Raw genomic sequence first — 11,780 nt, 5'->3', positions numbered from 1 at the left:
AATATAACAGAAAACTGGTACTTATTTTAGAAGGACCCGATCATAAAGAGTTATATTAAAATAAGAATAATTCTAAAGTTATCAATTATAATCCCAACTTTTTGTAGCACTCTAATCATATAAATCGGACAAATTAGAATACGAGATGGACCGACAAACTTATTCCTATTCCGCAAGTAAATTGTAGGAGAACAAGAGATAAACAAATTTCCTTGTATCAGACAAATTGAATTACATGAAAATATAAATTGAGCAGCTTCTTCCTTGAATTGAAACGACTTGTTAAAACTATTAAAAAAGAAAAAAAAAACTAATTATTTGTTTTTCTCAGAAAGGAAAATGTAAAACAACAAATGATTCCAATATTATATTATGCTTGTTCATCAGCTTCTAGTAAAAGCTCCACAACCTTACTCATTGCAGGCCTTGAGTGACGATCTTCATGCACACACAACAAAGCAACATTCAGCAAGCTCTCAACCTTCTTCGGGTCGAAATCATCGTTCAGTAATCTAGGATCAATGACTGCCGTGTATCCTTCTTGTCTGATCTTTTCAGTCATCCACTGAACCAAATGATTGAACACATTGTCATGAGCAGTATCAGAGAGAAAATCAGACACGCACTTTCCACTCAGAAGCTCCAGCAGCACAATCCCATAGCTATAGACATCTGCCTTTGCATCTATTTTCAGATTCATCATCCACTCTGGAGCCAAGTATCCTCTAGTCCCTCGAACCCGAGAGAATCCGACATCATTATTAACGTCTTTGAAGAGCTTTGACATGCCGAAATCTGCAACTTTAGGCTCTAGCTGATCATCTAGCAGTATGTTTTGAGGCTTTACATCACAGTGAAGCACCCATTCAAGGCACTCTTCATGTAGATATGACAACCCTTTTGCGGTGCCAACTGCAATCTTGTGCCTCTGCTCAAATCCTAGTGCCGGAGATGAGTCTGAGAACAAGAATTTGTCCAATGAGCCATTTTCAACATAGTCATAGACCAACAGTTTGTGCTCATTTTCTGCACAGAAACCCCCAAGTTTGACGAGATTTCTGTGGTTGATATTCCCTATAACGCTTACTTCTGCCCAAAACTCTGAAGTTCCTTGTAAAATGCCTTCCAGTCTCTTGACTGCTACAGCTCTTCCATCATCCAGAATCCCTTTGTAGACTGATCCGAAACCTCCTTTCCCGATCTCTTCTTTGAAGTTCTTAGTTGCCCTTTTCAACTCTTTGTATGTGAACCGTTTGAAACCTATTGCTAATGTCATGTAACCCATGTTGATCACCTCCTCATTTACGCGCTTTCGGTAGATGAACCACCACCAAAAGCCGAGACAGATTACTTCAATTACTCCAAAGGAACCAACAAATGCAACGAGATATTTCATGTACTCGTTGTTTTCTCTCTTTTTCCCTTCAGCATCATTATTGGTGAGAACAACTTCTGTTCGTGTACAACTCAACCCATCTACTTTAACATTCACTGTTCCTGTTTGAGAGCTCACTTTCTGCTTTGGTACCTTAATATACATGACACTTTGAGAATCTGGCATTTGATAACCGTTGACTAGTTGACCTTTTGGGAAACACATTGCTTGTCCATCAAATGAATATCCAAACCCCTTGCATCTAGTATCTGTCAAGCATGAATTCCTGCACTTATCAAAGGAAATTCCAAATTTAAGGGTTTCCAAGTCATAACCATAGTAATCCGTGTTGAGAAGCTGCATAAAATCCAATGTATTCGAATCACGCGACAGATTAAATGAAGGCCTGCATCCTTTAGACCAATCCGAAAGATCATTTCTTTCAAAACCAAAAGGACAAGTGCAAGCTGGTTTTATGGACTTGTAGCTGCATATTCCATATTCACCACAAATGCCATCAACAAGGCAAGAATCTATAGCACTAGGCAACCATGAGATATCCCAATGCCCAGTTGACTCATCTAGACTGTACAATCTCAGCATCCCATCATAATCTAATGTTAACCGACGCAGCGGACCAAATCCATAATCAGATGCTCTAAACTCCATTAGATCACTCGATACGAACCTCCCAAACTCATCTAAAATTGCCACTCTAGAGCTATTGTAAGGTGTCCTACCGAGATCAAAGACATCACCCCCTGCTTTTCTAGGCCAATATATACTTGAAATTTGAGGTCCGTCGTAAATGAGGTTCAACACATTGTTATCATCAAATTTGAAGTTATAGATTCCATTCAGGTACGAACCTTTGCTTCTCATAGACACCAAGGTTGTGTTCTTCACAAGGCGTTGTAATGGTAAGAGCGTATCTGTGGGAAAATCAAAACTTTCCCAGATGATCTTTTCCTTCCCTTGGTCGAACAGAACAAGGTTTCCGGTCTCAAGAAGCCGAACTTCAACAGTTGAAGCAGAAAAGGTGTTGGTTGACCATACGCTTGAACCAAAGGCATCAGTCAAGACCATGTTTCCATTCTTGTGGAGAGTCATTCTGGATTTCTTACGACTAACAGGCGTGTTTCTATTCGCCATCCAGACGATAGTTTTGTCTGCAGATCTGGTGAACCATATCGAGAAGCAGAAGGCGTTAATGCCGACCTCGTGAAATGCAGCAGAGAAAGTTCCATTTGGTGAGACCAAGAATGTTTCTCTCTCTTTTTCATCTACTGTCCAGAAACTTCCTTGTCTCAAACTTGATAAGGCCGGAGATGAACTTGCTTTGATACAAGCTGTTGTTGTTGCCAAAAACAAGAGAATAAAAAATCCAGCAAATTCCATACCACTGGTTTCTCTTCTTTTTTTTTTTTTGGGGGGGGAAAATGTAGAGGTTGGAGAAAGGAGATGTTTTGAAGTAAAAGTGTTGATTGTTTAATGTTTATGAAACTCTTCTATATGAATGCAAAACATGGAGAACTGACCCATTACTTTTCTATTCAACTTTCTTCTTTCCACTAATCAACTTGGATTGATCACATGTTTTAGCTGTTTTCCAAATAGTATGCATTAATATATGCGTATAAGACGTACAGTTGACTGGAAAGTGGCAAATAAGTTTAAAGTTTGGTATTCTTTTCTATTTTTTTTTTCTTAAAAAAAAAAAAAGAATTGGAAGTTGCATGGCACCTCGTTAATTTGTTTGCCGTGTGGAATTTTCATGGTGCTTTTTAGTTTTTATTATTTTTAAGGTACAAATTCTAGAAGTACTAGACATCGAAATATAATATCCTGAGCAAAAATTAGTGGTCAAGAAAATTATCCCTACATAGTAGAAGTGTCAAATGTACGAGGACTAGGGAGTAGACCTGATTAGGGATGTAAATGGGGGTGGAACGGACTACCAACCTTAATGGCGCGGGTTATGCCCACATTATTCGGGCAACAAGGTGGGCAAAACCTCTTTTATTGAATGCTTTAATCTAGGCAAGCCTCCAGTATTTATCGATATTACAGAAATATCAGTTCTTGAAGGCGGGTCTTGGCACCGTGATAGGAGCGCTTGCGTTTGCACCCGGAGTCCAAGGTTCGAATTCCGAAAACGGGCTCTCTTTCGGAGGGTAAGGCTGCGTACATATGAGATTGAACTTTCTCTCAAACCTGTCATAGTACGGGAGCCTCTTTGGCACTGAGGTCCGCCTTTTTACAGAAATATCAGTTCTTGTAATATGCTTTCTAATCTAGTTTCTATGGATAGCTGATGTATTGACACATTCATTATTAAGTAATAATATGATACTTTCAGATCCAAAATTCTCTCTAGATTCTTTTTGTGTTTAAACACTTAATTCACTTTTCTTGCATTTTCTCACCTTACTTCTCAATTCTCTACTGATGAACATTTAAACAAAAAATAAAAAATTCTACTGATGATAATCTCTCAATGAGTTGGTAGAGACTGGGGACGTTTGGTTTGAATATTCAAACCATGATTTGAATTATGGTTCATGATTCGTTACAGTGTTTTCTCTTACAAAAAATACACGTAAATCGAAAATGATTCTAATCACATGATTCTAATCCATGAACCAAATGTCTCCTAAATACTTAATGCCAAGTATTAGAATATAATGCATAATAATCCGAGACAAAATCTTCAGTCTAGGGTCGATACGATCTGTGACATTTTTCGTACAGATTTATTTGTTTTTAGTATAACATGGTAACATTAAAGTAAATTTAATATAGTATGGTGATAGATTACATTTTTTTAAGTGTTAATACTTAAGGAAAATGAAATATGGAACGGACAAAAAAATTTACATTTATAAAATGGGTACGGCCGGCGGATTGTAGAAATTTTTATATTCCAAATGATGTTTTCCTCTTCAGATTTCATTTGAAACAAAATCCAAGCATGTTAACTATTGGGCTATGGACCGCGTGATCTGAAGTCCAACAAAACATATTTGTAAGGGTAAATTTGTCTAATACTATGACATTAAGGGAACGAGCTAAAAGGTCTAGGAACAGAGACATTTTTTTATTACATTAACAATATAAAATCTGAATAGGACATTCTTCTTATCCCTGAGAGTGCTAGATTAAAGATTTTCTTAGGTAAGGCTTTACATGTAATTGTGTCAAATTTTAATTTAAAAATTCAGTGTTTAAATACTTTGACATGTTAGAATCTCCTTGCTTCTTTCTAAATACGGTCAAGCTTTGAAAAGAAAACTTTATTTTGTCATAATCATTGTATGGACATTAGGAATTCGAATTCTTTGAGTTCTTGTTTGCTTCTTGTGTGTAGAGCAGTCATCATGATCAGAGCATGGATATTGCGAAATTGAATTTCTTTGAGTTCTTTACTTCTTGTCCTTATTTTGACACGCACTTGATTTCGTAAAATACATAATACATGCAATCTTATACGACTTCTACTTGTAAAAATTTATCTAAACACCACATTGACTAGGGCTCGTTTGATAACACTTTCGTTTTAAGTTTTCTAAAGGTAAAAAAACAAAAAAAAAAAAAACAAAACATTTTCTCTTGTTTTTGTCTTTTTTTGTTTGGAAAAAAAAAATTAATGTTCGATAACTACCTTTCATTGTGTTACATATTTTTGTAAAACAAAAAAGTAAATAAACATATAGACTACCGCGTGACAATGCCGGGTCAAAACAACGAATCGTGGTAGGCATCGAAGTCGGGCCGATAGGACGGTTAGGGTTGTAGCTCCAGTTCACAAGGGGAAAAGGCACATGTGATTAATAAAGGCCTTCTTGCAAATATAATTTTTTAAAGATTATAGTCAATCTATAAATTTTTTAAAAAAAATTTAGGGATTAAAATATAATTTTTTAGAGCCCGTTTATTTTGTTGATTCGAGTTTTTAATTTGAGTTGAGATGTGATTTTATGTGAGAATTTTTTACTGTAACAAAAAAGTTTAATATGATTGTTTTAGAGAGCTTTTTACTGTTATAAAACTCGAATTCTAAACTCGAATCGGTGAAATAAACGGCCTTAAACTATTCAAATAACATAAAAATTGCATACCTCACTCGACCACATACCCGATCCTGGCCGGTTGATTCTATTCATGCGCCGAACTAGCTTGACGTTCTAATCTCAGGCACTAATCTTGACGGTGTTCTAGGCTTGACCATTTACATTACCTATGAAAACAACAACCTTTTTATTCATAAATTCTAGGAAATAACATTTTTATAAAACAAAATTAAATAAATAACATATTCTAAATTATTTAAAGCAAATAACAATAAAATAGAATTTTTACCATATAAATTTTTACTTACAGTTGATAAGAAGAAATTTTACCATTCTTTTGATGACTGGTAAAAGAGGTTTTTTACCACGTAAATTTTCTATTTAGGACTCGTAAAAAGAATTTTTACTATGTAATACCGAGATACCCGGTGGTATCCGACGAACAATCACCAGCATTGGCGGCAGTAGTCGCCGGCAGCCACCAACCACCGACGCCAACCAAGTCTCTGGTATCTTACAAGATACTGATTGGTATCCGCCAAGATACTAGTTACCGATTGGTAACTACCGAGTCACCGACCGGTAATCACCAAAAATTGTCCGAAACCACCGTTACCGGCGGCCGCCAATCGGAAAACCAACTCACAGAAAAGAAAAATCACAAAAATCACATTCCAGATTAGAAAAAAATGTAAATGATGAAAAAACAATAGCGGATCTTGAACGCGCCGCCATGAGAGAGATCTCCCGCAGGTCTTCGGCCTTGGCTCATGGTGCTGCATTTGTGGTTCGTCGTAGATCTGGAGGCGATCAAGCCAATGCTGGAAATCTCGACGGCGGAGTGGATCGGCTCCTCAGAGTAACGACGGCGCCGGTCTGTTTGGGGAAGCATCTCCCGACGGAGGAAGAGGCAGAGGTGGGAAGCTTCGCATCGAGCTCCTCAGCGTCGAACTCCGCTGAGAAAACAGGGTGCCGAGGATAAATCTGGTTTGCAATATTCGCATCATCTCCGTCAACAACGAAGACAGATCTCGAAGATCTATGGCGACCAGTGAGGAGATCGAAGATCCATGGCGAAGCGGTAAGGAGATCGGGAGAACTACTTGGCTTCGAGCTCCGACGAGTAACCTCCATGGTGGCGGCCAATAAGCACGAGGAAGAAAGAGATGTGCGAAATAGAGAAGAAGAGGAGGAAAAAAAAACTATCCAGGAAAAAAAAGCTGTGGCTATTTTAAGGCCGTTTATTTCGCCGATTCAAGTTTAAAATTTAAATTTTATTACAGTAAAAAACTCTCAAAAATAGTCATATTTAACTTTTTTATTACAATAAAAAATTCTTACACAAAATTATATCTCAACTCAAATTATAAACTCGAATCAACAAAATGAACAAACACTTAGTCTTTTTATTCTAAATTTTATTCTGCTACATGGCAGAAAAGGTAATAGTTTTTGTGGTCTTAATAGTAGTCGATCCACACTAGATTTTTGCGGTAAAAAGAGTAATTATCTCTTTAACGTGCTTGAGCTCATGCTCATGCTGGGCTCTTAACGTGTCGTACTCGTTGAGAAAATTACAGATTTTATTTTTTTAAGTACTTAACTCGTTAAAAATATATCTTTTTTAAAAAATTATAACTCTTAATTAATTTTAATTTAAAAGATAAAAATATATGAACTAATATTAAGGGGTAGAAATAAAATTTTATCCCTCTATGAGGCCCTGAGTGCGGTATTTCAATTTATATAGGATTTTTTTTGGTTTGGTCTTTCGCGCTTGTTTCATTCTGTTCCTATTGTGACCGCTCCCGTTCTGGCCGAAATCCATTCACTGCCGCTATTAACGGTTACGGAACTTGACTCGAAAGGAGCCTTAGTGAGATCGGGGCCTCTTTGACTTCTCGACTTTTTACCTGTATTACCTGTATTACCTGTATTCCTTCTCTTACTAGCCTAGCTTGAATATTTCTTTATAAAAACGGCAAACATTTTCTGATCTATTTTGACTTCTATGTTCTATGCACAGAATTTACGCATGTGTACTATATGTACATGAGCATGGTTGATATAGCATTGTACCGTTTAACCTAGCTACGCTTAGCAGATGAGTGCGATTCGTTTTATTTTTCTTTCCTTATCAATTTTTCTAATGGACTTTTTCTATGTAGTTTTTGAGTCTTAAAATAAGCAAATTGTAATTAATTTTGACAGTAAAAATTGAATCACACAGATCATTATTATGCTTGTATAAACTTACAACTTCGTCCTTGAATATTTGCAACAGCTAAATAACATTGTCTAGTCTTTGTGCAAGTAAATTGTACAACATATATATATAGTTTCTCCAATACATATATAGTTGCTAATATCTTTAAAACTAGGCTTGTTCATCAGTTTCTAGCAAAAGCTCGACAACCTTACTCATTGCAGGTCTTGAATGGCGATCTTCATGCACACACAACAAAGCAACATTCACCAATCTCTCAACCTTCTTTTGGTCGAACTCATCATCCGGAATTCTAGGATCAAGAACTTCCTTTAACCCTTCTTGTCGAATCTTCTCAGTAATCCATTGAACCAAGTGATTGAACTCATTGTCATGAGAAATAATTGAGAAGAAATCAGACACACACTTCCCAGTCAGAAGCTCCAACAGCACAATCCCGTAGCTATAAACATCTGCCTTTGCATCGATTTTCAGATTCATCATCCATTCTGGGGCTAAGTATCCTCTGGTGCCTCGAACACGAGAGAATCCAGCGTCATGGTTAACGTCTTTGAAGAGCTTTGACATGCCGAAATCTGCAACTTTAGGCTCTAGCTGATCATCTAGCAGTATGTTTTGAGGCTTTACATCACAGTGAAGCACCCATTCAAGGCATTCCTCATGTAGATATGACAACCCTTTTGCGGTGCCTAGTGCAATGTTGTACCTCTGCTTCAATCCTAGTGTCGGAGACGAATCTGAGAACAAGAATTTATCCAATGAGCCGTTTTCGACGTAGTCGTAGACTAGCAACTTGTGCTCCTTTTCTGCACAGAAGCCCCATAGCTTCACCAAATTTCTATGGTTGATGCTCCCAATGACGCTTACTTCTGCCCAAAACTCTGCATTCCCTTGCAAAATGCCTTCCAATCTCTTGACTGCTACAACTCTTCCATCGTCGAGAATTGCTTTGTAGACAGAACCGAAACCCCCTTTTCCAATCTCTTCTTTGAAGTTCTTAGTTGCCCTTTTCAACTCTGCGTGTTTGAACCGTTTGAAACCCATGGCCAAGACAATGTATCCCATGTTGATCACCTCCTCATTTACGCGCTTTCGGTAGATAAACCACCACCACAAGCCGAGAAAGATTACTTCAATGCCTCCAAAGGAACCTACAAACGCCATGAGGTACTTCACATAGCCATTGTTCTTGCTCTTTTCGCCTTTAGCGTCATTACTGGTAAGAAGAACTTGTGCTCCTGAACAAATCAACTGATCATCGGCGTAAGCATTCACAGTTGGAGAGCTCAGTTTTGTCACCTTAATATACGAGACACTTTGAGAATTTGGCATGTGATAACCATTTAGAAGTTGACTTTTTGGGAAGCACATTGCTCGTCCTTCAAATGTATATCCAAACCCCTTGCATCTAGTATCTGTCAAGCATGAATTCCTGCACTCTTGAAAGGAAATTCCGAATTTAAGAGTTTCCAAGTCATAACCATAGTAATCCGTGTTGAGAAGCTGCATAAAATCCATCGTATCCAAATCACTCGACAGATTAACTTTTGGTCTGCATCCTTTAGACCAATCCGAAAGATCGTTTCTTTCGAAACCATTAGGACAAGTGCATGCTGGTTTTATGGTCTTGTAGCTGCATATACCATATTCCCCACAAAGGCCTTGAACAAGGCAAGAATCTAAACGACCAGGCAACCATGAGATGTCCCAAAGGCCAGTTGACTCATCTAGACTGTACAATCGCAAAACTCCATCGTAATCTAAAGTTAACCTGCGCTTTGGGCCAATCCCATAATCATAAGCTTTAAACTCCAATATATCACTTGATAGAAACCCTCCAAAGTCATCAAAAACTGCTATTCTAGAGCTATTGTAAGGTGTTCTACCCGCAGCAAATACACCATTAGTCACTATTGGCCAATAAATACTTGAAAGTTGTGGACCATTATAGATGAGATCCAATACATTACTGTCATCAAATTTCAAGTTATATACTCCACTAAGGTAAGTACCTTTACTCCTCATGGACACCAAGGTTGTGTTCTTGACAAGAGGCTGCAGAGGAAGAAGCGTGTCGGTGGGGAAATCGAAACTCTCCCAGATGAACAGCTTCGACGCTTGATCGATCAGGACAAAGTTTCCTGTCTCAAGGAGATGAGCTTCCATGCCGGAAGTAGAGAAGGTGTCGGTTGACCAGACGATTACGCCGGAGGCATCGGTCAAGACCATGTTTCCATTCCCATGGAGTGTCATTTTGGATTGCTTCGCGCTTACCGGCCTGTCTCTGTTGGCCATCCAGACGACAGTTTTGTCTGCAGAATTTGTGAACCATATTGAGAAACAAAAGGCATTATTGCCCACCTTGAGAAAGCCAGCAGCGAAGGTACCATTTGGTGAGATCAGAAATTCACTTTCTTTGTCCACTGTCAAGAAATTTCCTTCTTTTAACTTGGACAACCCCATTGATGGAATTGCCATTATTGGTGCAAGTAACATAAGGATGAAATATCCAGAAAACTCCATAGCTAGCAGATGTTTTCAAGGATTATAGTTTATAGCATGATCCTTGAGTAGGAAAAAATAAAGATGGTTTTTACTTTCTAAATATATTCTTGCCATGAAACCTGGCTTTCTTCAAATAATTGCAAATCTATTCTGACTTTTGAAATATGTCATTGTCCTTCTAATGTTGATTAAAGTCAATAAATATGATATTCGGCGGCTGGCAGCCCATTTTGAAGGAAATGTCGATAAGGAGAATTTATATATATATATAATATATATGTTCTGTATCATATAGTTGACTTTATTGTTATCATTTTTACAAAAAAAATTATAGTTGTAAACTGATTTTTGTTCCATTATTGTATAGGAGCTTGCATTTCATTATAATATATATATGTTCTGTATCATATAGTTGACTTTATTGTTATTATTGTTACAAAAAATTTGATTCAATTACATATAATTCATTGGAAGATTATTTCTGCAATATTGAATAGAAGAAGGAAAATGACAGTTCCTTTTATCCAACATCAATAATACGACAACATTATTAAGAGATAAAGAAGATGATGTCGATGTTTTAAATGCAGCTGGAACACTAGTATTGGACCGCTTAAAAAAGTCATATTTCTTCAATCTTTTAGCTATATATATATATATTGTACCATAACATTACAGGAAGTGGGAACTGAAGAACTGATTAGAGAGAGAGAGAGTAAATTGCTTGTAACAGAAAAAGCCTTAGAGAGAGAAACATGTTCTAGAGTGAAAAAAGGCTAGAGAAGAGGCTATCTTGCTCTGTAATTTTCTTGCTTGGGTTTCTTAGGAAAGTTGGCTGAGATTTTCTGGAAAGTTTTACTCTTGTAATTGATGTTGTAATCAGAATATTGTTGATTAGTGCAAATCGAATTCCTCTGGGGAGTTCACAGAGACGTAGGTGGATTTATCACTGAACTCCGAGTATAAAATAATGATAATGGCTGAACAAGTAATGGAGGAATTGAGATATATTTTCATTAACATTGTGCAGTATATATACAAAAAATACAACGCATATGGCAGACTAAGTCTAAGGCTTGGAAGCCGTGATCCCCTTTTTGTGGGATTTAAATTACACTAATTTGGAAGGTAAATAAAGAATGGAAACTGTAAATATACAGCTAATACAATACAGCTAATATAAGATATTTCCTAATACTCCCCTTCAAGTTGGAGAGTGAATGTCATGAAGTCCCAACTTGTTGCGCAAACTTACAAACTGATCCTTTCCTAAGGCCTTCGTAAATACATCAGCCAGCTGCGAGTGTGAAGGCACAAAAGAAGGGTTAATCATTCCGGCTTGTACTTTTTCTCGTACTATATGACAGTCTATTTCAATGTGTTTCGTACGTTCATGAAAGACGGGATTCGCCGCAATGTGCAAAGCTGCCTGATTGTCGCAGAATAATGGTGTAGGAGTTGTCTGAGGGACCTTTAAGTCATGTAGTATATAGCGTAACCAAGTTAGCTCTAAACATGTGTTAGCCATGGCTCGATATTCAGCCTCAGCTGATGATCTGGAGACGTTGGCTTGCTTCTTGGATTTCCATGATATGAGAGAATT

General features: G+C 37.4%; 2 protein-coding genes across 2 annotated transcripts; both read right to left on the bottom strand.

Annotated features, from left to right (window-relative positions):
- Positions 1 to 216: 216 nt before the first annotated feature.
- LOC21399986 (putative receptor protein kinase ZmPK1) lies at positions 217 to 3,016 on the bottom strand. The gene has a single exon (XM_010090268.2). It carries the CDS (start codon positions 2,771 to 2,773, stop codon positions 371 to 373), a length of 2,403 nt encoding a protein of 800 aa, XP_010088570.1. The 5' UTR covers positions 2,774 to 3,016; the 3' UTR covers positions 217 to 370.
- Positions 3,017 to 7,717: 4,701 nt separating this feature from the next.
- On the bottom strand, positions 7,718 to 10,135 carry LOC112093667 (putative receptor protein kinase ZmPK1). The gene has a single exon (XM_024172557.1). It carries the CDS (start codon positions 10,133 to 10,135, stop codon positions 7,823 to 7,825), a length of 2,313 nt encoding a protein of 770 aa, XP_024028325.1. The 3' UTR covers positions 7,718 to 7,822.
- Positions 10,136 to 11,780: the final 1,645 nt, after the last annotated feature.

This window comes from Morus notabilis, unplaced genomic scaffold, assembly GCF_000414095.1.
Source record: "Morus notabilis unplaced genomic scaffold, ASM41409v2 Scaffold177, whole genome shotgun sequence".
NCBI lineage: Eukaryota > Viridiplantae > Streptophyta > Magnoliopsida > Rosales > Moraceae > Morus > Morus notabilis.
This window is presented reverse-complemented; position numbering and strand designations above follow the sequence as displayed.

Bases quoted from the DNA above. Each gene is read 5' to 3' on its own strand.
- LOC112093667 (XM_024172557.1), bottom strand. From the start codon at position 10,135: ATGGGGTTGTCCAAGTTAAAAGAAGGAAATTTCTTGACAGTGGACAAA.
- LOC21399986 (XM_010090268.2), bottom strand. From the start codon at position 2,773: ATGGAATTTGCTGGATTTTTTATTCTCTTGTTTTTGGCAACAACAACA.